Source organism: Bos grunniens, chromosome 5, assembly GCF_055505025.1.
Source record: "Bos grunniens cultivar Pamir isolate PY7600 chromosome 5, Bosgru_T2T1.0, whole genome shotgun sequence".
Taxonomy (NCBI): Eukaryota; Metazoa; Chordata; class Mammalia; order Artiodactyla; family Bovidae; genus Bos; species Bos grunniens.
In genome coordinates this window covers 1,998,693-2,026,414 of record NC_141169.1, presented here as the reverse complement: position 1 = coordinate 2,026,414, position 27,722 = coordinate 1,998,693, and the positions used below count along the sequence as shown (strand labels likewise).

Here is a 27,722-nt window from a genome sequence, read left to right as displayed (position 1 = left end):
TCTTAAGTCCTGGTTTTTCAGGAGTTATTTAGGGCTATGTTGAAATTTACTGTTGATAGCTTTTCAGCTATAATTCACATTACTCAGACTTGTAAATTCCCTGGTGGTCCAGTGGTTAGAACTCTGTGCTTTCATTCCTGAGGGTCCAGGTTCAATACCTGCTGTGGATGTGGAACTAAGATCCCATAAACCAAATGGTGGAGCCAGGAAAAGATTAACCCTTAGTTGCTTTCATAAAATTTAGCAGTGTGTATCTGAATACTTTTGTGATTGATGAATATGAAAATATTTATCCTTTTAAATATTTACCTCTCTGTATCATGAACATAATTTTAAAAATGAACTGTTACTTTGTAAATTTTTTATTCTGATGATTAACGTTAGTCCAGTAGTTTAGAAAAACATTAATAATTTTGTTATTTCCCAATTAGGATTCTCTTGATGAAAGATGAATCTGTTTTAAAGAATCTAGTACAGCAAGAAGCTAAGAAGAAAGAATCTGTTCGAAATGCTGAAACAAAAATTACAAAACTTACAGAGCAGCTTCAGGCAACAGAGAAAATTCTTAGTGTCAACAGAGTGTTTTTGAAGAAGCTTCAGGAACAGGTAGTGTTCTTTTTTAATTCAAATATTGTAGTCTCGTGTTTACTACACATTTTTATGGGCCAAATTTTTAGTAAAACCATAAAGTCATCAAAATATATAACCTATATATTGTTCTTCATTGAGACATAATGTTAACACATTTTAAATTTTCAGTTGAATACCCTAAAGCTATTATGTTTAAGAAGGTATTGCCTCTCCTACGATTTACATTTTCAGAATTACCCTTTATTTCAGATTCACAGAGTTCAACAACGCATTACAATTAAGAAAGCTTTGACTCTGAAGTATGGAGAAGAACTTGCTCGGGCAAAGGCAGTGGCTAGTAAAGAAATAGGAAAACGTAAACTGGAACAAGATCGCCTTGGAGTAAGTTGTTGGTAGAAATATTTTATGTTTGAAAAGGAGAAGGTTTTAATAATGCTTTTGGGGGTAAAAGATGGATGAAAAATTCAAGGTTTTCCCCTGCGTATTCAAAGAGAGTAAGATTAAAGCTTTGTTTTTAAATGACAGCCACACTTTTGGAAGCTTATTTTTTTATTTTTATTGTTTGTTTTTTATACACCACAAATTAACTAGCAAATCTGTTGGAGGCTTTTGTTAAACTGTTTTATTCTTGTTATTGACTTAGTTTTATAATGTTGGCATTGTTGGGATAGCACAATTATCTTAAGAAAAATTGTTTATAAAATCATAGCAATATAAAATATTGATATCATTTTCCCCCCAGCCAAACAAAATGATGAGACTGGACAATTCTCCAATATCAAGTCCAAGAAGGCATTCAGCAGAACTAATTGCTATGGAAAAAAGACGGTTACAAAAGCTAGAATATGAATATGCCCTGAAAATTCAGAAACTAAAAGAAGCCAGGGCCCTAAAAGCAAAGGAACAACAAAACATTGCTCCACTTGTGGAAGAAGAACCTGAATTTTCTTTACCTCAACCCTCACTTCATGATCTGACTCAAGATAAATTAAGTCTGGACACTGAAGAAAATGATGTGGATGATGAGATTCTGTCTGGTTCAAACAGAGAAAGAAGAAGATCTTTCTTAGAATCCAATTCTTTTACTAAACCTAACCTTAAGCACACTGATACACCTAACAAAGAATGTATAAACAAACCTACTAAGAATACAGTAGAAAAACCAGAACTTTTTCTAGGGTTAAAAATCGGTGAATTGCAGAAATTATATTCAAAAGCTGACAGCTTAAAACAACTGATTTTAAAAACCACCACAGGCATTTCAGACAAGGTTTTGCATGGTCAGGTAACTGAACATTTTATATTCTTAATGAAATCTAGAATTCAGCCTAGCCCTATTTGCCTTTTGAAATTGCTGTTTTCTTTTGCAGGAGATTTCTGTGGATGTGGATTTTGTGACAGCACAGAGTAAAACAACAGAAGTGAAGCCATGTCCATTCAGACCCTACCACAGTCCCCTTCTAGTTTTTAAATCTTACAGGTATAGAAGAAAGATTCAGTAAGCTTGAGTTTCAGGATTGCTCCTTGTTCTTAATAATATCTTAATCTTTAATGTTTGATGACAGTGAAAAAAATTGAATCACAATCACTCAAAAAACAAGCTCGTCATTTTAGGAGATAAAAAATTTAGGTGCTTTGTTGTAGGACTTGAACCAAACAGGAACTAAGAGTTAACTCACACTTGGGTTTATTAATTCTTATCAAATACTAATTTCTGGTTATTGATGGAATTGTGAAGAATTCTGAATTACTATCTGTTAAGGATTTTAAGAAAAGTAACTGAGAGAGATTCTTATGTGAATTTTTACTTTTGCTTTTTAATTATACTATTTAAGGAATACATTAGCTAGCTTTCACAAAATTGATTTGACATTTTCAGATGATTAACTTTGCCAGGTTGTGTGTGTGTGTTTTTTTTTTTTTTTTTTGAGACTCTTTAGAAGCTGTGTAACTGTTAAATTGATATGATTTTATTAGAATCTGTGAAACTGTTAAATTGGTATGATTTAATCATAAAATTGCAAAGCACCTACCAGGTAGTATAGACTTTTTCTTTGGTTTTTTGGGTGGCTGGTAATATGTAGAAGAAATACCAATGTTATATAGCATTTTATTATGTGGTAAGAAAACACTACTTTAAAAACACTAGGATATTTTTGTTTTTTGTTTTCTATTTCAGATATTTTATGTCCTGAGTGTAGAAGTAGTTTGTCCTTAAGACTTGATATTCTGGTTGTTTTCTAGAGTTAATTTTAGTATTAAGTAATTAAATAGTAAAGTATAGACACTTTAATTGAGAAAGAAAAAAATGAAAAAATTTAAAATTTGCTGAGGACTGTTTATGGAGCATCATAATGTGCCTCTCTTCTTAGATTTAGTCCATACTATCGAACCAAGGAAAAACTTCCCCTAAGCTCAGTATCATACAGTAATATGATCGAACCGGATCAGTGTTTCTGCCGTTTTGATTTAACAGGAACATGTAATGATGATGATTGTCAGTGGTGAGTAGTTTTTATTTGTGAATATTTTATAGTTTAAAAGCCAGTCTTGGTCATTTAGCTTTGATATATACATGATTATCTTTTCTGTGTTGTTATTTTATTTTAGGCAGCATACACAAGACTATACACTTAGCCGAAAACAGCTATTCCAGGATGTTCTCTCATATAATCTGTCTTTGATTGGTTGTTCAGAAGGAAGCACTGATGAAGAAATTGCTGCTGCAGCAGGTTTTAAAGACCTCTTGTTTCCCAAATGAAAATTGAATTTAGGCAATTTAAATGTTTTATATTCAGTTGTTGATATCTTTAAATAGCTATAAAAATTCAGTACAGTTATCTGTGACACCTTATCTAGATCTGCTCTGTCGAGTACAGTAGTCACTAAAATAAAAATTCACTTCCTCAGTCACTCTAACCACATTTCAAGTGCTTAGTAGCCACTCTTGAGCTTAGTCGTGGTCAGTAGCTTACCAGTAAGACAGTGCAGATGTGGCACATTTCCATTATTGTAGGAAATTCTTCACAGAGCTCATCTAACTATTTCAGTTTAAAAAGAGTATGTTAACATGGTTGTTAGAACTTTTACTGAGATTTAAAAATAGACTCTTTTTACTCCTTTTAGAAATAGAGGGGATTGGAAGTTGAGATGACTGTAGGTTCAAATTCTACAATGAAGTAAAAAAGAAGTTTATACAGTTTGACATTGTAGAAAACGTAGATTACTGCCAGACATTGTGTGTAAATATTGTTAAGCTTTTCCCCAGATTTAGTGCCAAATAAGTCTTTTGGAAGTAAGGAAATTGATCTTTGTTAAATTCAGTATAATCACAATTCTTAGTGATTGTAACAAAACAATCTGTTTAGTCATTCCTAATTAATGACCTTAATTTTCACTTGTTTAGGTTGCTTACTTTTTTTTCAACTCAAATTGGGGTGCATGATATGGTAGGGTTTGCTGTATTAGTTGAGATAATGTAGGCCTTGCCCTTTAGAAGCCATAGATGTTTTTGACTAGTACCTTTAATTTTTAAACTATTCTTTTGTTCATACTCTTTAATTAGCCTCATCTCCGTAATCTGTGTTTTTTATACTTTTTATGAAGATAACATTGTTCTAATTTCAGAAAAATATGTTGAGAAACTTTTTGGAGTAAACAAAGATCGAATGTCAATGGACCAGATGGCTGTTCTCCTTGTGAGCAATATCAATGAAAGTAAAGGCCATAGTAAGTATATGTATCTTTGTCTCACACAAAAGGACCTTACAGTTTATGAGAACAAATTTTTGGCATTATATAAAAAATATATTTATCGTTTCTGAGTAACATGATAGAATAAATTTAGCTCTTATTGAGCACTGTTTAGTTATTTTTCAGAACTATAAAAGACTAGTTCTGTTAACAGTCTTCTATCTACTTTAGCACCTCCATTTACAACCTACAAAGATAAAAGAAAGTGGAAGCCAAAGTTTTGGAGAAAACCTATTTCAGAGAACAATTTCAGTAGTGATGAGGAACAGTCTACAGGACCAATTAAGTATGGTAAGAAGTAATGTAAGATCCAGAATCATGAAATTGTGGTGTCATTTCTTTGTCTAACACTTTGCTAATCTTTTGATATAATCTGTGAATGCATGCTCAATTGTTCAGTTGTGTCTCGCTCTTTGCGACCCCATGGACATGGTCCCCATGGACAGAGCCCCTGCCAGGCTTTTCTGTCCATGGAATTCTCCAGGCAAGAATACTGGAGTGGGATGCCTTTTCCTCTTCCAGGGGATCTTTCCGACTCAGAGATCAAACCTGTGTTTCCTGCATCTCCTGCATTGGCAGGCGGGTTCTTTACCACTAGCTCCACCTGGGAAGCCCCTTGGTATAATCTACTAGCCTTTAAAATTTTTTCATTTTTAAAAAGCAGTGATGCTGCTTGGTGTTTAAGGCAATTAGTTCTTCCTTATGCAAGACTACCCCTTATATTGCAGGAGTGTTGTTCCATGACCCATGTTCAGTAAATGCAAGGATCACCCTTTGGTAAATGTGAAGGCTTTAAATATTGCTAAACCTACTTGAGTGGGGAGACTGCTCCCATTTGAGAACTACTGCCTGGCCTATGTGCTTGAGAACAGGCATCCTATTTTGTTTAATCTTTGATGAGTCTGTGTTTTCTGACATACAGTAGGCTCACAGAATGAATTAATTAAATGAGTGAACAAAGTAATGTATGAATGAGTGCTTTACTGTCAAGCACATCTTACATTATAACCTCAGATTTTCATAATTATGTACTATTTGTAGATTAGAAGATGTGCTCCTTAGATCTGTGGATTAGAGAAATTGTGAGGCTAACTTACTTTTCCTTATAGCCTTCCAGCCAGAGAACCGAATAAATGTTCCAGCTCTGGATACAGTTGTCACTCCGGATGATGTCAGATACTTTACAAATGAGACTGATGACATTGCTAATTTAGAAGCAAGTGTGCTAGAAAATCCTTCTCATGTACAACTTTGGCTCAAGCTTGCATACAAGTACTTGAACCAAAATGAGGGGTAGGTCTCCTTCTAATCTTTGTGTAAGCTGTTGCACTTTTATATTCTTATGTTTGAGGTTTATTTCCTCTCTGGTAATCAGGTTTCCCTCCTAGTATCAGTGGAGCCTTTGTTTTTTGACAAAGCGTAAAGTACTTAATTGTTTAAAAGCTGTTAGAAAAAGTTTAAGATTACATCTTGAGTTATGTGCATGGCTCAGTGTATGGATAATAATTTAGCTACAATCTTTAACTTAAGTAGGCTACTTCAAAGTAGTATCAGTTAAAACAGTAAATTCTGAGCAGTCCAAGAATTAATCATTGCATTTTTTAATAAGTCAGGTAGTCGTGGTCTCTTAATAAAATTTTGGTAAAGTCACAGTGTAACAGGTTAAATTTTAGGTTAATTATCATTTAGAGATTTAAAGGTTGTCTAAGAACCTCTAAATTCTGGTGGACTGACTTTCTGTGTCAGTGTTACATTATGTATATTCACATAAGATAAATATTAATTTATCTCAAAAATGACAACTCCTATTACATAATTAAGTTTTCTGACTCCTACTTGTTGATAGGATTGCAGAAATAATCTTTTATGACCAGGAGTAATATTTATTGCTATAATTTTGAAATAGGTGTATTTTTTTTAAAGGCTGCTTTATCTAAAAACATTTTTAAGGTAGCAGTACAAAATGCTAGTACATCACACATACCTGAATATGGTGCTTTTTAACTTGCTTTGTGTGTCATTTTCATGTTAATGGGATAAGTTAAAGTGTTTTCTTTTCTGACTCATTTACTAAATGAAGGTCCAAAAACTGTACATTATTTTATGAATAGGATCATGAGAGACAATTTTCTTCTCCAAGAGACAGCAAGCCCTTGACTGTTGAAAAGAACTATTATATTGAAAGCCTTGATTATTTTGTGCTGGTAGTAGCTGGCCTTGAGAATTGTTTAACTTTTCCCATTCCCAGACCACTGTAAATCATGACATATTGCTAAATATGGACAGAAAGCACATTTGAAGTTGATGATCTAATGGCTTTAAACCACCATATTTTTATCTGGTAAATGCACATTGAATATGCACTTAAAAATAAATTGTTGGCTTTATGGGAAAATTAGGACATTTTTGGACAAATGTGATATAAAATTTTAATCTACTTCTCTTTATCATAGGTAATTCTAGCTTCTTGGTAGGTTCTAATAGAAAATGGAATTTAAAAGTTGACTTATTAGACTAGACTGATTTAAAAAGTATTTTCAGGCATTAAAAAAGATGCTCCTCCTTTTCTTTCAAATATGTAGGCTGTGTTCAGAGTCCTTGGATTCTGCTTTAAATGTTCTGGCTCGAGCTTTGGAAAACAACAAAGACAATCCAGAAATTTGGTGCCATTATCTCAGATTGTTCTCAAAAAGAGGAACCAAGGAGGAGGTACAGGAAATGTGTGAAACAGCTGTTGAATATGCTCCTGATTATCAAAGTTTTTGGACTGTGAGTAGAAACAATAAAGTTGTGTGTGTGTGCGCATTATCATATAATTCTTCAGGCCATCTTAAATATGGATGTGTAACTTCATAGATTATTTGTTTTGTCAGCATACAGATATAATAATAAGCTTACTTTCACTGTCTAGTAACGTTAAAACCACTTCTCTGGGTCCAGATTAATTTAAACTTAAAAAAAGTCAGTATTTAGTGAAGAGGTGTTTTTTTATTGTTGTTGTTTACTTTATTGGTAATGAAAAAAGATAAACATTTTAAAGCATTTCACACTTACCTATTCATAAGCAATTTTATTTGGGACAAATTAAGTAAATTTTTGCTAAGTACCTGAAAATAATTTAAAAAACCTTTTTATTCTTATGTAACATTTTCATGAAGGCCGGAAAACATTTTGGTCTTTTTTTTTTTTTTTTGTAATTTTTCTAATTTTATTTTATTTTTAAACTTTACATAATTGTATTAGTTTTGCCAAATATCAAAATGAATCCGCCACAGGTATACATGTGTTCCCCGTCCCGAACCCTCCTCCCTCCTCCCTCCCCATACCATCCCTCTGGGCCGTCCCAGTGCACCAGCCCCAAGCATCCAGCATCGTGCATCGAACCTGGACTGGCAACTTGTTTCCTACATGATATTTTACATGTTTCAGTGCCCATTTTGGTCTTTTTATTATGTTCTCATTACTTATGAAAATAATCTGTAAATCATACTAATACCGAACCTTGCCAAATTAAAAAGATTTGGTGACAAAGTTTTTCATTCTCTGAGAAAATGGGATGTTGCCTACCTATGCTTAAAATCATAATTAATCCACTTGTAAATATTCATTGATACGTGAAGTTTTACTAGCTGAACTCAGGAATTATTAGACTCAGATAAGCCTTCATATAAGCCTATGGCTGTCAGGTCTGTTATTTGCTTGCTAACTGAAGTTCAGAACAGACAGACTTGGATGACATGACACCCTTAGTTAATGAACATGCCACTTTCTTATTCCCCCAACTCAGTGAACGGATTCAGACAGTGAGAAATGCTTGAGTTTAACCTGAAGCTTTATATAAAAATTAATGCTGTTGATCAACTCAGGTTACAGTGTGTAATGTTTTTCCTGAAGTTGTTTGGTCTTTAAAGGACTTCTTAATTCTTGCAGTTATTTTGTCACGTATTTCTTATATGAATGTTATTCTCGAAATTTTTATACAGTCACACACCTGAGCAATGCAAATTGTATGTGGTCATAAACACATGAGCTTTTGAAGATCCACTGTGGTCTTGCTGCCATCTATTTATTGATTCAATCAAAGGTGAAATGGCTTCAGTGATAATTCTAACAGTATATCTCTGTTGTTTTAGTTGTCATCTGATTCCAGTATCCAACTTAGTACTGGAAGATGGGTTTATACATATTTGTAATTATCCTTTTTGCAGAAATTGAATTTTTAATATATGACAATTTCTTAGTGAAATGTGAAAAATATGTAGTATTAGATATTCTTGTGAAGCAGGACTAATCATATGAAATCCCTTTGGACAGTTTCTGCACCTGGAAAGCACCTTTGAAGAAAAAGATTACGTATGTGAGAGAATGGTGGAGTTTCTCATGGGAGCAGCCAAGAGGGAAGCATCAGATACTCTGTCCTTTCAACTTTTAGAAGCTCTTTTGTTTAGAGTTCAGCTGCACATATTTACTGGAAGATGCCAAAGTGCACTTGCAATTTTACAGGTAAGCATTTATTACAGCATTTAATGACATTCTAAATCTTTGCCACTTTTTAGTAAGTTGTGTGAATTTGGGCAAGTTTGTGACTGTTTCCTCCTTTGCTTATTTAGTAGGGATAAAATCTTTAGAACAGTCTTTAGAATATTTATGAGGTTTAAATGAAAATAATAATTGTTGAGTACCCACCAGAATAAACTTCAATATTCTGGAGATTCACGCCATTAAGGGGATTAGTCCATAATGAAAATCTTCTATATGGGTGTGGTGGGGTTTTTTTGTTTGTCATTTTTTTTCTTACTAGATTTTGAATATTAAGACACTTTAAATATATAAATAAATTTAACCTTTTCATTAATTATGTCATAAACCTTAGTATAGTGAAACCTATGTTAATCTGTTACTGATCTCTCTAAAGAGTTTTTTCATTTAAAAAATTGGTGACTATCAAAAATTGGACTTAGCTGTTTAAGAATCATGCCAAAGAAATAAAACACTTCTAATCTTCTTTGCCTTTGCAGTTGAATCCTATTAGGAATATTTTAAAAAACACCTTCAGATTATTTTTCCATTTTACCTAGAATGCATTGAAATTGGCTAATGATGGAAGAGTAGCTGAATACCTTAAAACAAGTGATCGATGTTTGGCATGGCTGGCCTACATACACCTTATTGAATTCAACATCCTTCCTTCAAAATTTTATGATCCATCTAATGCCAATCCTTCAAGAATTGTTAACATAGAACCATTTGTAATGCCGTGGCAAGCAGTTCAAGATGTAAAGACTAATCCTGACATGTTGTTTGCAGTATTTGAAGGTAAGTATAAACGTTTATAAATTACTTAGAACATCAGCTTATTGCTTATTATGATTCTTCATAATAAAGTGAAACAAATTTATGTATTGCAAATTGTAGTTTTATTTCTTTTTTTAAAATATTTACTTTATTTTTGGCTGTGGCAGGTCTTTGTTGCTGCACGCAGGCTTTCTCTAGTCGCAGTGAGTGGGGGCTACTCTTGGTTGAGGTGTGCGGCCTTCAGCAGTTGTGGCACATGGGCTTAGTTGCTCCTGCTGCATGTGGCATCTTCCTGAACCAGGGGTCAAACTGGTGTCCCTTGCATTGCCAGGTAGATTCTTAACTGCAGGACCACCAGCGAAGCCCCTGTAGTTTAATTATATAAATGCTTTAAAGATTAAATCAGATAAGGTGAGCATGGTCATGTGTGAAAACCAGAAACTGTACGACATTACATAGGTTTTCTGATTACGGCAAAGGGTTTCAGCTAAGCATGTAAATAATACAGCATGTTTACATAGGTTTAGTGAGTTGATTGAGTCACAGAACCAGGTAAATTTTGTAAAGCAATCTATCAATGTGAAAGTTAAAAGATAATACCTTATTTTTTCAAGTAGTTAGTATTTTCTCCCTCAATCAGTTGAGTTTGATTCCTCTCTGTACTAACCAAAGTATCTGCTTTGAAATAATAAGATACAAAGTCTGTTCCCTTCTAATAAGAAGTATATAGCCTAGTCAGAAGATAAAATCTATACATATAACATCAATCAACATATGAGAAGTATGACAGTCTCAGCATATAGTCTAAATTCTGTGCTTAGAAAAGAGGCTGAGATCTGTGATTTAGAGAATTACATGGTACAGGCCATAAACCTAAAGGGAAGAGGTTATTGCAGGTTGGCACGATCAAGTATGTCTTCATAGAACAGTTAGGACTTGGACCTGCACTTTGGAGCTTGATTATGATGTGACTGACATAATGAACCTCATTCTCGAAGCTGGGATTCTGTTTTATTTCTGTTTCTCAAGGGCCTGTAATGTCTGGCAGCATATTCAGTGCTTAGTAAATGTTCATTGAATAAACCAGGGAAGAAAAAAGTAAAAGAAGGACATTCCTATTAGGGGAAGTAAGTAAACAAAAAGCAACAAGTAGATAAGAATTGGTGCAATGTATTTAAAGAGAAATTAGAAGATGGAAGAGTCCTTATCAAAATGAGTTGTGATGTTTAATTGCTAAGTCGTGTCTGACTCTTTTGCAATCCCATGGACTTCAGCCTGCCAGGGTCCCTCTGTCCATGGTATTTCCCAGGCAAGAACACTGGAGTGGCTTGCCATTTCCTTCTCCAATCAAAGGGAGACTTTTGTGATAAAGAATAGTAGGAATTAAACTAGATAAGTGGAATGATACTAGGTTTTCAAGAACTTTGTGTGGTAGGTTTGATGGCAATAGAGAATCTTAAAGAAAGAATGTGCTGGAGAGAAATGATACCAAAGGTAGGAAAACCAACCAGAAGCCAATCTCCATAACTGAGGTGTTAAAAGAAAGTAACCTGGAAAAGAGTATTTATTGGAGATATCTAAGAGACAGATTAAATATCAGGGAAGAAGAGAAAAAATAGTCAAAGATGATTTCAGGGTTTTGAGACCAGGAAAAGGAAAGTATGCTGATAGAAAACCGGTGAATTGGAAAGACTGCTAGTAAGAGTGTGAATGATAATCGGTGTCACTGATAATTGGTCACCCAAGTAGAAAGGCTTGTTGCTAGAAGGAGACAAGGAAGTATACCTTAAATGGACAGTTATGGAGAGAAATGGATTTAAAAGTTATCAACATAGAAATTATTGTATTATGTAGTATTTTGCAATTTTTAATGTGCTCCCACAGTAAGTTATTCAGTAGTTGAATGAGACCAAGAGAAAATACAATCTTTTAGAAGCAGAAGCAAGCAGAAATTAAGAAGAAGAACATTATCATATGCTAATGTAAAGATAGATTTGTTTAGATAGGATACTTACAAGCTAACTTCATAAGTGCTATTTCAGAGTGGCTTTCACTTAGCAAATCTGAGTAGTTTAGCTTAGCAAATCTGCTAAGTTTAACCTAGCAAATCTGAGAAGTCATATCACTATTGGGCAAGAAGGAAATGGTGACAGTGGTGCACAGTGAAACAATGGAGGACTATTCTCTAAGAAGCAGATCAAGTAAAGGATTCTTTATAAAGGGAAAAGTGTTCTGAAAGAGTAAAGAAGAATTGTATAAATCTTAATTATGCTGAATTGGTTCATAGTGCTTTTCAGGTCTTAAAAAAAAGATAAGGAAAGGGTTAACCATGATAGAAAACTGGGGGGAAAAAAATCAAGTTTAGGGGGATATATTTAAATGACTGTAGATTATCAGAGCAAGGCCTCTTGAAGCAGGTGAGAGAAAGATGAGAAGATAATTGATTCTTTAATTTTCTTGATATAGTTTTTCGAGACTCTAATATAAATGCAAAGATATATATTTAGATGCAAGAGCTAACAATGGATGTTTTATGCTTAACAGGAAAGTGAGGATAAGAGATCAGTTTTAGGAGTCTGGAGATAATCTGAAATATCTCCTTCAGGTGAAAGCCAGGAGCTTAATAAAGGTGAATAAGATATGGTCAAACAAAAGAAGAAAAATTGATTTTGTATTTGATTCATGTTTTTGTGATGTTTTTGGGTAGATGCGGTGAAAGCTTGCACAGATGAGAGCCTTACTGTTGAGGAAAGAGTAGAGACCTGTGTCCCACTTTACACTAACATGATTGTTCTGCACCAGCTTCTTGAGAGGTAAAACTTAATTGACAAGCAGTTAACCTCATATTAAAAATCAGTTTTTCATGTGTTAAGATGTGTGTTTTTCTTGTGAAGGTATGAGGCTGCAGTGGAGCTTTGTAAATGTTTATTGGAATCATGTCCCATGAACTGCCAGTTGTTGGAATCCCTTGCTGCTTTATATTTGAAAATGAATCAGCAGGACAAAGCCAGGGCAGTGTGGGTTACTGCATTTGAAAAAAGTCCTCAGAATGCAGAGGTTTTTTATCATACATGCCAATTCTTCATCTTACAGGTAAAGAAAAAAGAAAAAATTCTTTGTTTTTCATAATTCTTAAATATGATGTTTTTGTTTCACATTCATTTGTCCTTTAAGATGTTTCAGGCATCAGGCTCTCCGGGATGTTTTACTGATTGCTCTTTGCAAACTGTGTTAGGTATTCCTTCTCTTTCTTCCAGTATACTCCATCCATAGTTCAGCCATTGTATCACATTGTGAATTTGCTTATGGCTACTTTATATACTATACTAAGAACTCCTAGAGGGGAAAGAGCTCCCCTACTCCTCACCTAGCACAGAGCCAAACATGTAATAGAGCTTAGTGGCTAATTGGTGAAATTGGTGAATGAAATTTGCTTGTGGTATATTGGATGTTAAGCTGTTTATTGGTTAGTTCAGTTTGGAAATCAAAATACAAAAGTCATCTCTACCTCCACCTACTCAAAAAACTTAATCTACTCATTATTTTGGGGGTGATGTTGATGGTGGGGCTTTTTCTCCCTTGAAAAATTTTAATTAGACATTGTAAGCCTAATGTATATCTCTCCTCCCTCTTTTAAAAATAGAATCGAGGAGCTCATCTTCTTCCATTTTTGCGGAGGTTTATTGCATCCTTCTTTAAACCTGGGTTTGAGAAGTATAGTAACTTGGACCTGTTTCGGTAAGTTTGTAGAAGACTGAGAAATCGTGTAGCTTAGTGGAAAGACTACCAGTTTTTGGTGGATTGATTATATTTTAGATTAGATTTTTTTTTTTAAGATACTTGAATACCCTCTTATAGATCTGTTACAAGAGCAATAAAACTTAGTAAAAATGGACACAAAATGTAAAATGCTTTATTCTCTGTATTAAGAACACTTACAAAGGAAGTTTTGTATTAACACTATGGTGATCCATTCTGCTTTTAATTATTGTCATTGTTAACTTTAGCACTTAATACTATATCAACAAACTATCCTGAGATAATCTCAGTGATTTATGGAAAAATAAATTTCGAATTACTGGATTGGTGACTTAAAGTGAATCTAAATAATATGCCTTTTTGAAAAAAAATTCTGAAGACGACTACTTCAACTTCTGAAAGGTTGTTGAGTTAGAGCCTTTAGTGAAGTTTCTTTTCAACCATCACTCTCTCAGTAGCTTATCGAGAATTCTGTATTTACTGCCTTTATTTGCTTCCCTGTGAATTCTTGTTCTAACAACAATAAGAGGCCACAGCACATCATATGGGGTGGGTTTTTTGGAGGCTTTTAAAAAGTTCTCTTTTATTCTTCCTCCTCATCTCTCAGTAGGATCAGCAGACTTTTTTCCTTAAGGGCCAGATACTAAATATTTTAGACTTGCAAGCCATATGGCCTGTCACTACTAGTCAACCTTGCTTTTATAACAGGAAAGCAGCCATAGACAGTATATAAATGAATGGGCATTGCTATGTTCCAATAAAAGTTTATTTATGAAAATGGATGTAGTTTGCTGAGCATAAGTAAAATAGCATTGAAAGGAAAATATCATGATACAGCTTTATTATTTTACGTTAGGAAGAGCTGAGAGAAGGAAGGTCTAAGCTGAATATCTCCTAAAAAGTATTCCTATAGAAAATACTGAGTAAAGGTAAAGTCTTGGATTTATATGTGCAAGTCTAATGCTTGCATGCAGTTTTCTTTTCTTAGGTACCCCCTTCCCTGCATCCTACCCCTCAGTATCGTAATGTTATATGAAAACATATTTTCAAAAATAACCCACATTTTGTTAAGTCAGTGGTTTATCTGCTGTAGATTTTGAAATTTGACAAAAAAAGTTTGGGGTCACTATTCTTTACCAGACTTGAGTCTTTTCTTCTGTCCTCTGAGAGTTGCCAGTTTATTGACATCATGATTTTAGTACTCTTCCTAAAGGTCTTTCTGCTTTGCTATACCTAGATTGCAATGGCACCCCACTCCAGTACTCTTGCCTGGAAAGTCCCATGAACGGAGGAACCTGGTGGGCTGCAGTCCACGGGGTCGCAAAGAGTCGGACACGACTGAGCGACTTCCCTTTCACTTTTCACTTTCATGCATTGGAGAAGGCAATGGCAACCCACTCCAGTGTTCTTGCCTGGAGAATCCCAGGGACGGGGGAGCCTGGCGGGCTGCCGTCTATGGGGTCGCACAGAGTCGGACACGACTGAAGCGACTTAGCAGCAGTAGCAGCGGCATACCTAGATTAACATCTTACAGTTAATTACAAAAGAATAATTTGAAAGGCAAATTAAAGATGAGAAATTTAGAGATTATTCGGCTTCCCCATGCTGACTTTCTCCCTATTGGAGTTAGATTGCTTTAACATCTCAGAGAATAGGTTAACTTCAAGGCTGAACAAGACTTTTTTAAAACTTGACAATTCTGATTTTTCTTTTGGCATGAAGGTAATTATTTTAGTTTTGAAGAAAATGCTGCCAGTTTGTGCCATGGTCAAAAATGTTGAGATCTTCTTGATGTCAGCTTAATAAAGCAGAAATTTATTTTGGGTCAATAAAAATTTGAAAGTGGGCTACCTCCAGATAATCTTCTCATTGTTTACTAAGTCATTTTGCTTAATTAATTTGTTACTGTAAAGGCATAATTCACAGTTCACCAAGAATTATGAGGAAAAAATATCCTGTGCTTAGTTTATGTAGACAATTTGGAGTCCTTCTTTATAGAGTGCATTTCCGTTAACTGAGGAAATCTTTTTTGAGTCAAATATTAAGAGAATGGCAGTAAGTTAGAGAGTGTTCAGCATTGCCATATTTACTGCTGCTGCTAAGTCGGGTCAGTCATGTCTGACTCTGTGTGACCCCATAGACCGCAGCCCAGCAGGCTCCCCCATCCCTGGGATTCTCCAGGCAAGAACACTGGAGTGGGGTGCCATTGCCTTCTCCGGCCATACTTACTAGTATTGATAAAACAAGTTTTTTTGACCACACCACTCGGTATGTGGGAACTTAGCCCCGGACCAGGGATTGAACCCATGCATGCCCTCTGCATTGGAACCTCAGAGTCTTAACCACTGAACCACCAGGATAGTCCCTGATACAAATATTTTTAATTATTATAAAAGAGCCAAAGCTTATTAATAGTTGTCAGTGCTCTTAATAGGTTTAAAATATTTTTATTTCATGAGTAGAAATTGTAAAGTACTTAGAACTGTAATATTAGAATTGGAGTCTCATTTCTCTTTCTCTGTAACATTTAGTATAAATTTTATGCTGTAAAATGTTGCGTGTCAAATTTAGTATAAAAACAGAGCTAGAAGGAGTAATTTTCATGTGTTTCAAATCATTTTGAAGGTTAGTAGATAACCATAAAAATTAACCTGGGGGTTTCATTCACCTTACTGAAGTTAGTAGGGATTATATTACATACATGAGAGTTGAAGTTATCTTCTCTTACCTCAGTTTTGAGGAAAGCTGATACCCTTAGAAGTTAAGTGATTAGCTCATGGTGATACAGGTAGTTATGGCCAAGCTGGGATGATAACTTCTAGATTTACCATTTCTTCCGTGTCTTATGGCTCCCTACTCAATCTTCCCCACCCCAGACCCCATACAGCCTCTCTAATACATTAAAACGTAGCCCCTTGAAATAATTTTTTAAATCCAGTTGGTTGTCCTTGTTGAAATCAGTGTATTTCCTTTAAAAACATTGTTCCTGAAGATGTTGGTAGTGTTATACACACAGATTCAAATATATTGGGGAAAATCTGAATTAGCAAAGTCAAAAAGATAGTTTTTAGTATCCTTTAGTATTGTGGCTTTTTAAGAGCAGACTTTATTTTTCAGTATTTCTCAGTCTTATTTGCAGAAGGCAATGGCAACCCACTCCAGTACTCTTGCCTGGAAAATCCCATGGACAGAGGAGCCTGGTAGGCTGCAGTCCATGGGGTCGCGAAGAGTCGGACACGACTGAGCGACTTTACTTTCACTTTTCACTTTCCTGCATTGGAGAAGGAAATGGCAACCCACTCCAGTGTTCTTGCCTGGAGAATCCCAGGGACAGGAGAGCCTGGCGGGCTGCCGTCTATGGGGTCGCCCAGAGTCGGACACAACTGAAGCGATTTAGCAGCAGCAGCAGCAGCAGTCTTATTTGATCATAGACCTCTTTTTGACAAGTGCCTTATAGGCCAATATGTTACAGAAATCACTTTGATATGTCTAAAATTAAGTATAGTGGTATTTGTCTGTATGTATGTTATTTGAGGGAGAAACAGTTTTCAGATAGCAAGTTTTATAACTCGAATTTTGTCTTTACAAGAATGTATAGATTTTGTGGGTAGTCTCATTTGTTCTCTGTTTTTAATTAGATTTCATTAGATGATTATGGTGGTTGTTTAATTTGAGCTAAAGATTTTTTAAAATTTGTTTTAGAAGAGTTAATTAAGTAGGTGGTGGTGGTGGTTTAGTCACTGAGTCATGTTCAACTCTTATTAACCCCATGGACTGTAGCCCACCAGACTCCTCTGTCCATGGGATTTCCCAGGCAAAAATACTGGACCGGGTTGCCATTTTCTTCTCCAGAGAGGTTCTTCCCGACCCAGGAATTGAATTTGGGTCTCCTGCATTGCAGGGAGATTCTTTACCGACTGAGCTACAAGGGAATCCCATTTAAATAGGTAGAAGATAATAAATACATGATGCTAGAGATGTGATCAAAATGATATGATATACACCCCAAAATAAAGTCTCATTACCTTATAAAAATTTTTCAAGGAAATTTTACTTGAAACTGAGGACTTTTTAAAAAGTATTAATAATCCATATATACATAGGCATAATTTTAAAGAGTATGATTTTTTCCCCTCAGGTATCTCCTGAATATCCCAGGACCACTTGACATTCCAGCCTGTTTATGTAAAGGAAATTTTGATGATGAAATGTTTAACCACCAAGTTCCTTATTTGTGGCTGATATACTGGTGAGACATCTACTGTGGAGAGAAATGTTGCATACGAGGCTTGCACTTGTTATTTACTACTGAATTACACTATATTAAAATTAACCTGTTGTTAAAAATCACTGAAGCAGAATTGAAGGGATGCTAAGGTTTATTCATTATTAAAGAAGATCAAAAGAAGGATTCCATTGTAATAATATCTGTAGTGCTTATACTTTGTCATTCCTTTATCTAATTGAATTGAGCTGTAGACATACAATGTTTTCCTTCATTTTTTAAACAGCCTTTGTCATCCTCTTCAATCAAGTATTAAAGAGACAGTGGAGGCATATGAGGCAGCATTAGGGGTGGCCATGAGATCTGATATAGTGCAGAAGATTTGGATGGAGTAAGTTTAGTTCCTCTTAATAAGAATGGGATTTGAAATAAGGGAAATTGGTTGGGTTTCTTCTTAGAGAATTGCTGGCTTAATTATTCTAAATTATAATATTTTTCTTTTGGCAGTTATCTTGTCTTTGCCAATAATAGAGCCGCTGGATCCAGAAACAAAGTCCAAGAATTCAAATTTTTTACTGATTTAGTGAATAGATGTTTGGTTACAGTCCCTGCCCGATACCCCATTCCTTTTAGCAGTGCTGATTACTGGTCCAACTATGAATTTCATAATAGGGTAAGAGCTTAAAACTTTTTATCTTTAGATATTTGTACAAAAGAAGGGAACTTAAATGATAGCAAAACTCCTGTTTAATATCAGAAGAGCTTTTCTTAGGACCACTTTGCTAGCATTTACTATTATTCTTGACCTTGTTTTCTATTTATCTCTTCAAAGTCTCAAAACAGAGCCCTTTAAAGTTCAGTTAAGATAAATGTGCATATTAATTATGTTCTACTTAAGCAAATTTAACATTGAAGCACAAGTGAAGCAATATTAAGGTTTAATACATATTAAAAAAGAGAGATCAAAAGAAGTAACTAATAATATCAGTAATATTTTTCTTGAGTAATTGGAAATTTTACTGAATGAAAAATTCTGTAACTTTAAAATGAATAGTAATGTCCTTACATGTTGTAGCTGCCCTTTGTATCAGTATTTTGTCAAGCAAATATAGGCATACATGGGACATAAGAAAACTGAAATCAGATGACGTTTGGAATTTTTAAAATAGAATCTGAATATTGGTATATTTATAAGGTCATCATCTTACAGGCAGTGAAGCAAAGTGTTCTTTTAAAATTGTTTTATTTTCAGAGACCCCTATCATTCGGTGCAGTGTAAGCTAAAAGCTCCTGCCTAAAGCTCAGTGTAGACTAAAACATCTCTGTGTTTTATTTATTTTTTTGGTGGGTTGGTTTTGTTGCTAATCAGGATAACCAATTACTATGCTTTGTACTTCTATGCCATTCTTTATCCCAGGATCTCAAACCACTTTATGGACATTAAGTCATTTATACACGGGCATTCCATGAGCAAGATGTGGCAGGTATTATTAGCCCTATGACTTGCCCAGCTATACAGCAAGTAAAGGTAGACTCAGGAATAAAAACCCAGACTCCTGGCTTCTTGTCAGTGTTCTCAGTCCGTGGCTGTCATCACTGGATCATATTTCCTAATTCATACTTGGAAAGTCACTAATATAGTTAATGATAGGAACTATAACTCACAGCATCATACATTATTATAATTTATACATTCATGTCTTAAAGACCATTTTATTTTAGTTTTCTCGTTAGAACACATAGGTAATTGGATTTCACATTTTGTCGCATTCCTTTCCCCCCTCAACCTTTACAGGTTATTTTCTTTTATTTGAGCTGTGTTCCAAAGACCCAGCATTCCAAAACCTTGGAACGGTTTTGCTCAATTATGCCAACTAATTCTGGACTTGCACTGAGGTAAGGAAAAATAAAGTTCTCAGTTCAGTTGTATCGGCTCTTCAAAAAAAATGATTCTTGAAGACTTACTAAGAATAGTCTGTTCTTTCACTATTTCCTCATTCCACTTTAATTTCAGAGCTGTTAGCAATAGTTATTCACGTAAAAGTGATTGTAAAAATCTAGTCACTTCATAAAACTGCAAATTATAAGGGGACAAGAGTGAAAGAGAAAAGCAACCATCCATGTATATTTTAGTTACTATGACTTCATTTAGGTCAGTCATTCTCAAATATTAGCATGTTATCAGAATCTCCTGGGATACTCATTTAAAATGCAGTTTCCTGAGTTAGAGCTCTCTAATGACGTTGGAGAAACACTCATCCAGTGATTTCATACATTCAGTTAGATTTTTTTTTTAGAGCATTTGTTTGTAGTTTTTCTGCTCTGATAGAATAAAATCCATTTTAACTGTGAAGAATTGTGCTTTTTGATTCAAAAAGGTACCCTGTGTACTACTGCTCTGGCTTCTACTTGTGCCATCATTTCCACTGCATCAGTTGTGTCTTATGCTTCTAAGCTTGTTTTACGGATTATAAGGTGCCTAAGGACTTCTCAGGTGGCTCAGTGGTAAAGAATCCATCTGCTGATGCAGGAGACACAGGAGAAGCGGGTTCTATCCCTGGGTTGGGAAGTTCCCCTGGAGGAGGAAATGGCAACTCACTCCAGTATTCTTGCCTGGAAAATCCCATGGACAGAGGAGCCTGGCAGGCTGCATTCCATGGGGTCACAAAGAGTCGGGCACGACTCAGCGACTGAACACGCACTTGCACAAGGTGCCTAAAGTAGTTGGCAAATATTCCTCTATGTTTACACTCCACTTAGTGTGCATGTGGGAAACGGTGTAAGAGACTGAAAACTCAAAAGCCTCAGACTATGCCAAAAATAACAAAGTAGCACTACAGTGTTTTATAATAAAAATTCTCAGTCAGCATGCTAATCTACCGAAGTTAATTACAGAAATTTGTATTATAAATCATCACTTTTGGTAAAACATGTGAAATAGAAAATGTAGTGGTATTTGACTAGTTTCTGTAATGGTGGGTATTTTGGAATATAGGTAGTTTAATTGTTGGTTTTGTTGGTAAAGCTCCACTTTTGATCATTCTTATTTCCTTACAGTCATTCCTGTCGTATTTTTTTTAGAGTAGAGAACTTAATAATTAGTCAATGTACTTATTACATTTTAGCTTAAGGAAATTAAGTATACTCTGTTTAGTAAAGAAAGAAAAATACTAAGAAATCATATTAATATATCAGTTCATTATTTTAGAAGACTTGGGGCTTAAAGGAGGGGCATGTAGAGTGTTAATTTGGAGAGGTGCTTTGCTACCTTTTGCTAGTTTGCATGTTTCTTTCCCAGGGTAATTTTAATAAGAGGCTTTCTACAAATACTTGCTGAATAGCCTTGATGGAATTTAATGGATCAAAAATTATAACTAATCAAACATTCTGCTCATAGAGCACATCTGAGTTCCTCATACTTGCAATGCTTTTGTTCATTTCCCTGAATGTACTTTACAGGCTACTTCAACATGAATGGGAAGAAAGCAATGTTCAGATTCTGAAACTTCAAGCCAAGATGTTTACATATAATATCCCAACATGCCTGGCCACCTGGAAAATGTAATGCAACAATCTTGTACATGTTCTTATAGCAATTGCTTTTATTTATAAGGTTTGCTCCAGACAGGTAAATCTGAAATGATATCTATTTCTCCACGCGGAGAGATCTCTAATTTAGATTAATTTTCCTTGAAGGAGAACATGTGGATAACACTACTGTTATCAAACAGATCTGTTATACACATTTTAAGAGTGTCTCTTTTGAAATGCAGGGTTTTCCCCCTGTTACAATTGGATGTCTTCTTTCTTTTGTAGGTGTTAGTGCTAATTTTTTTTTTATTAGCAATTATGAATATTTTTCATGAACCTTAATTTATGTTCAGAACACTGGTCTGCTTTATTATTGTAAAGTTGATAAAAATTGTTGAATTTTTCTTTTCACTATAGGTTACCCTCCTTGGAAGTTTAGCCTGTTACTTTCAGGAAGTTTTGTTCTCAGATTCCCACAGTCAGTATTCTGCGAGTGGTAGTATTTCATTTTGTTCAAAGATATATAAATGTTTTTTTTTCCTTTTCTATATTCCTTTTTTTTTTCTTAGAGCCATTGCTGCTGAGATTGTTCTAAAGGGACAAAGAGAGGTAAGCCATGATTATCAGATGAGTTTCTTTTTTTTTTTTAAGTAGTTATTCTACCCTTTTTGTTGACTTCTCAATTTAAAAGGATTAAAATATAGAGGTTAACATCCTAAGAACTCTACATGTTTGGAAACTCCAAAACCCAATATAACCATTTTGTCTTGAATGTTATTATATTATGAAGTTACCATTCGGATGGTTAGGATTATGAAGGGGCTTTTCACCACACTTCCTGATGCAGTTGTATATATATCTATCTTATAGGTCCACCGTTTATATCAGAGAGCCTTACAGAAGTTACCTCTTTGTGCATCACTGTGGAAAGATGTAATGCTTTTTATCTTTTATTTCATCTTGAAGTTTTCCTATAAATTTTCTGCATGTGCCATATCCATTGATGTGGTAATGCTTAAAATCTAGCTAAGTCTTACTTCTATGCTTCCCTATCTTTTACAGCAACTCTTGTTTGAAGCATCAGAAGGAGGTAAAACTGATAACCTGAGAAAACTAGTTTCCAAGTGCCAAGAGATTGGAGTCAGCCTAAATGAGCTCTTAAATTTAAACAGTTACAAAACAGAAAGCAAGAATCACTGAACACTGGGTGCAGTCAGTTCTCAGTCCTTATAATAATTGCCAAAATTATTTGAATGATCCTTCAAGATTAGGCTGATCCCTGGCTAAGGTCTGTGTAAGGCAGACAAGCATTACTGATCATATCAAGTCCCCTACAATATCCTATCCTCAAAACCGGAAGCAATGAACATGACCCTCTTCGGTTGGATAAATGAACTTCCTGTTTGGCCTGCTTCTGGGCCCTGCCAGATTCTCATAACATCATGTACGTAAGTATAGTTCCTCAAAGTGACTGACATTTATTTTCATTTTGCTTTGTTTTTGTTTTTATTTTTTACTTTTCCCCCTTCCTTTATGTTGTGCTATTCCTGATTCACTTGACACTCTCTGATGCCTGAGAGATTCTTGTTTGGGATTTAATTTCCAGGGCTGTGTTTACAGTAAAAAGCCGGCAGTCCCTTTTAGTTTTTCCTCTTTAAACCTTTTGAGATTCTTCATTTCAGGATTTAAAACTTAAGCAGTCCATCTTAAGGAAAGTGTAACTGCCATGGCCACAAGTCTGCTAGTTGCACTTGAATGCTCTAACAGGGTTGTTTATTGCCCTTTCTACGTTCTGGACTCCTTGCCGAGACTGTTTAACTTGAAGATTAAAGAAACTATTGCAAATGCCAGTGCATCAGAACCTAAGAGTGGTCAAATATTATGTGCAATTTTTTTGTAAAGAAATTTTAATTTATAATAAAGTTTAACAGTTTAAAGAACAGTTAATATTTGAACTGCTTTGTATGGCAATACTACTTTGTAGTATTAAAATTGTTTATAAAATATTTTTAATATAAGTTAACTTTTTGAAAAATGTTGCTGTCTTTATTCACTTTTCACATTCTGGTGGGAAAGGGTTGAAATAGGAGATTATGGATATTCACTGTGACTATATCAGTACCGTCTTATCCTGAACATGCTTTCCCGTAAAAACATTCCAGTGTCTTTTCACATTCATGAGAAGGGTGGGTCCTTTTCTGTTTTGAGGACCGTGAACATACAGGCTTGCACTACTGTTACATTCCTTGTTCTTAAGCCAGTAGTATTTGGAAAGTTTTTCCAACTATAGTGTCAATGCCTTACTAAATGACTGCTATCTTATGTTGAATATCAATATGACTCCATGCAAAGGAGACTTTTTGCTTTGTTATCAGTCTATAGTGCATTGTTTGCACTTGATAAAAAATTGTTAATGACACACACACACTGCCGCAAATGTGGTCTTACAAGTGCAATCTTATTATTGAAGGCAGAGCAGCAGTCCCATGAAATACTAGGGAAATTTATACATCTGTACATTTTTATAATGCTTAGTTAAAATAAAGCCATGTTTGAGGCTCTACTAATGTGCCAACCTGGCAGTGCAGATTTCCCTAGTAAGTTCTGTTTGGTGAGGTCAGGAACAGAATCCATTTGACCAGTACGTTTCATTAAACCAAAAAGAGGCTATATGGTTTTTATCTAAAACCAAAGAAACTTGAGTTTAGTATCTCTGAGGGGTGTTCCTCCAATGTATTCACTTAACTGTTTAAGCTTGGAAGTTTTTCCTGCCTGATTATTTGAAAAGCAGTTAGGTGCTTGGAAAAATACGGTTTTTTTCCCCCATAGTATAATATTTTTGGTATTAATTGAATATCTCAGTTTTGAACTTTGGTTCAAAACCTATCATTTGTTGCATTAACAATTCCATCAGCAATGACTTTTGCCTCCTTTTTTTTTTCCTTAAAAAAGAATATTTTGCATTGGTGCATGCAACTGTAACATCCAGCCATGCAGACTGTCCATTGTACCAACTCCGGAGGTCCCAGTTCACATGTGCACAGTCATGCAGGCTGTGACTTAGCATGAGGTCTTAGCATATGTTAAGCAGCTGTTTAATTTTTAATCACTTGTCATATGGCCTCTTAAAATCATGAAGCTATTTTATAGAAATTATATTGCCTTAAAGATAATACCACGTTTTTTCTCTACCATTTTATAAACTCACTTTGCTGCTGCTGCTAAGTCGCTTCAGTCGTGTCCGACTCTGTGCAACCCCAGAGATGGCAGCCCACCAGCCTCCTCCATCCATGGGATTTTCCAGGCAAGAGTACTGGAGTGGGGTTGCCATTGCCTTCTCCAAACTCACTTTAACCTTCCCCCAAAAATAGTAAACATTGCTTACAGGTGTGGTGTATGTTCCTGTCATCCTTCCATATTCTTTTATTGTTTGATGAAGTGTTTTCAACAAGTAATAATTAGAACATTAAACAAAACTTAGGGTTAAAGTTGATAGAGTTATTGTAGTAACATGAATATAATATTTAACATACTGTATGACTGAAGTCTTTTCTTGGGCAAAGAATATTATACAGGGTGAAGAGATTAGTCATTGAGAACTGCAGTTCCTTACACTCTCCCACTCCTGTCATGGGGGAAAAACACAAAAGGGATTTTTTTAGGCTATGGGGTTTTATCTCTGATAAAGGAAGTGGTGTGGTAGATTGCAATGTATTTTTATGTGTTTTTCTTCATTTTAGAGAACAGCCTAATATTTCTATTTACCTTTTAACGGAAAGTGGACCTTGTAACATTGTTGTCACTGGATTATCTAAGGCGGTTTGCTTTCAATTAAAGGGCATATAAACCTACATCATAAAGCAGGCAAGAATCCAGGTGCAACATCTAAGAGCTAAAGGCACTAAGCAGACAGCAGAAGGTGATTAAGACTGACAACAAATGTAGAGGGGCTTTATTGAAGGTTGTGGTTCAAATATTTATTTTTCAAGGTTGTTGAAAAAGCAGGAGCACATGGCTATAATACAAAGCAGGGGCGGTACCCTCACTTGAGGCTGTCGTGCACTCACAGACGAGTTATAACTGCCTTAAGTCACTTGCTTTCATATCTCTGTTAACATTAGTGCAAGGGAAGAATGGGGAATACAACTTACGTGACCTTGCAGTTTGAGGATATTGCCTGCCCATATATCATTGCCCCTTAGTACAAATTAACAGTAATTATACAGAGCATTTTGGAACAAGAGCTTTTCAAGAGAAGGTAGGCTTCTAAGGGACATTTTTTATATTCTTTTTTGTCCTTCACAGTTTTAACAATTGGGTCTCTGTCTTTCTAAGCTATGGTACTTCTTAATGCAGGTGGTATTGCTGAGCTGAAAAGGGAGGACTTCTTAATATTTTAAAAAACTTTAGGACTATATTCCATATACCACCAAACAAAAGCCATTCGCTTTCTGAGGTATCCTTCAGATGTGTGCTCGCTGTTCAGGGGCCAGTGAACAGCCACCTGAGCGTGTGTGGCCCCATCCTGTGTTTCATCCCCATCTTCCACCAGCACTCACGTAGCCTTCCTCAGTAACAACTCACGTAGCCTTCCTCAGTAACACAGTGATGGGATGCTTCCTGAGTACTGCTTGCTGGAGGTACGTGCAATAATTGTGAAAAGAGTTTTTCATTTTTTTCTCTGACATATTTGAGGTAGATAATAGAAAGTGGTGTCTGTCTTTTGTAGGATGGTACAATGGCTATTGAATTTGTCTCCACTTTCCTTTAGTGATCTTCACAAGAGGGACCCAACAGCATGTTTTCAGAGGACCCACAGTAAAGAGTCAGGCATTTTTTCATTTCAGAATCAATTTGAGCACTGTGCTAGACACTTGCAATACAAGGAGAAATAAAGAGGTCCTTGAGTCTTAGCAGAAGAGTATATGCCAAGAAAGCATTTCCAGAAAGCCTCCAAATTTGGGGAAGGAGATTGGGAAAGTGTTCCCAGATGGAAGTGGATTATGGGCTGAGTCACAAAACAGGAGGAGGAAAAGTTGAGGCCAGTAATACTATTTTCAAAAAGTATGTACTACTATATACCTGAGTATTGTAAGACAGTTTGCAGTGTTTAGAAAGCTGTTTTTAAAAACTTCCTAAAAAACCTCTCTGGCTTTGTGCTGATTCATGCACAGCTGACAATTTGTTAGACATGATGCAGGTAAGACATGAAACTCCATAACAACCATGTCGATCTAGAAGAGAGACCTCTTGAGACATACTGTGCTTCTAAATCCCGATGAGCCAGACTGAGTGGGAGTCAGCCATATCAAGCTCAATTTAAACAGCCTTGACATAGAAAGTTAGATTGGGATTACAGCTGCCTCTGCTGGGTTTTTTTTTCATTTTTTCCCCTAACTTTGGGTAATACATGAAAAAAAAAATGCTACATTGGACATTTGTTAGTATTAAAACTTGTAGAGCCCTGTTTCATTCCTACTCAAGGCTATAAGATATATTTTGTGACTCTGTTACGAATCATTTGTATAGAAAAACTACCCGGAGATGGCCTAGCCTTCAGTGCTTTAAACTGATTTTTCCAAATGACGTATTTTAACCCAATAACAGAAATAATTCTGTTGATAGGAACTCAGTAATGCCAGGAGAAAATTAATATAGTTGGGGAGCAAAAAATTTTGCATGATCTTAAAAGGAATAGGTGCTGCTTGGTTTTTTCAACAAGAAAGCAGAAGATCTGAAATACTTGAGGCCAATTCGACTGGCCTTAAGTGATATGACTACAGTGAGTGCTGGTGGGTCTCAGTGCTTTCCTCCAGTTTAAAGACACAACTGTGTGTAGGAAACACTGAATAGAATGTTAACATGAGTCAGTCGTGTCACATGTACCATGTAGAATAATGAGTATTTTGCTTCTATGTAAGGCTCTTGAGTAAATTTTGGAGCCCACCCAAAGATAGAAACAAATATGACTCTTAAAGGCCATCTTCAATAAAGTAAAAGCCTAACTCCAAACATGAAGGCTATTTGCACAGCTGTTCTAAAAGAGAATATACTGCATTTGCCCTTTACCGGGTAATTTGAAAGCTTCAAGATTGATTATCATTTCAGCCAAAATCAAAGGTGGGTTTACAATATAGTTTGATCTTCCAAGCAAATTAAATCCTGCAAATGTTCTTACCTAGTGATGTAAGCCTTATGAAATGGAATGATAGCCAACAGCCTAAGGGAGCTGAACCAATTAGGAAGGGTGATAGAAGAGTTGGTGAGCTGTCTGCGTTAATGGAGATAATCAGGACATCTACAGCCAAGGCCAAAACAAACACTCAACTTGGCACAACTTACAGTCCAAATTAGGAGACTGCTTGTGGATTTATTTGGCACTTCATGCTGATTGAAATGGAGCTACAGAAAGATAGTTTTAGGAAATAGAGAAGTGTGAACCAATGTAATGAAAAAAGCACGTATCTAAAAGATCTGGATATTAGATGTAGCTCCACCACTAAGTAGCTATGCAGTCATGACAGGCCCTTTCACTGCTGCCTGTCTGTTCCTACATACACAACATATG

General features: G+C 35.4%; 1 protein-coding gene across 4 annotated transcripts in view; it reads left to right on the top strand.

The window, feature by feature from the left end:
* Window positions 1-23,096, top strand: part of ZFC3H1 (zinc finger C3H1-type containing) — a 50,742-nt gene extending 27,646 nt beyond the window's left edge. For 2 of the 4 annotated variants that reach the window (XM_086398671.1, XM_086398669.1), the window contains exons 13-35: window positions 432-606; window positions 841-972; window positions 1,334-1,876; window positions 1,962-2,071; window positions 2,964-3,095; window positions 3,202-3,323; window positions 4,219-4,320; window positions 4,516-4,635; window positions 5,454-5,637; window positions 6,927-7,113; window positions 8,659-8,847; window positions 9,423-9,660; window positions 12,347-12,452; window positions 12,534-12,732; window positions 13,283-13,377; window positions 17,537-17,647; window positions 17,910-18,014; window positions 18,131-18,296; window positions 19,419-19,519; window positions 21,083-21,184; window positions 21,724-21,763; window positions 22,025-22,087; window positions 22,217-23,096. In XM_086398671.1, the coding sequence (XP_086254797.1) occupies window positions 432-606; window positions 841-972; window positions 1,334-1,876; window positions 1,962-2,071; window positions 2,964-3,095; window positions 3,202-3,323; window positions 4,219-4,320; window positions 4,516-4,635; window positions 5,454-5,637; window positions 6,927-7,113; window positions 8,659-8,847; window positions 9,423-9,660; window positions 12,347-12,452; window positions 12,534-12,732; window positions 13,283-13,377; window positions 17,537-17,647; window positions 17,910-18,014; window positions 18,131-18,296; window positions 19,419-19,519; window positions 21,083-21,184; window positions 21,724-21,763; window positions 22,025-22,087; window positions 22,217-22,354 (3,460 nt within the window). In that variant the 3' untranslated portion in view covers window positions 22,355-23,096. The remainder of the gene's footprint in view (window positions 1-431; window positions 607-840; window positions 973-1,333; window positions 1,877-1,961; window positions 2,072-2,963; window positions 3,096-3,201; window positions 3,324-4,218; window positions 4,321-4,515; window positions 4,636-5,453; window positions 5,638-6,926; window positions 7,114-8,658; window positions 8,848-9,422; window positions 9,661-12,346; window positions 12,453-12,533; window positions 12,733-13,282; window positions 13,378-17,536; window positions 17,648-17,909; window positions 18,015-18,130; window positions 18,297-19,418; window positions 19,520-21,082; window positions 21,185-21,723; window positions 21,764-22,024; window positions 22,088-22,216) is intronic. The other 2 variants (XM_086398673.1, XM_086398672.1) reach the window with 1 other exon arrangement.
* Window positions 23,097-27,722: the final 4,626 nt, after the last annotated feature.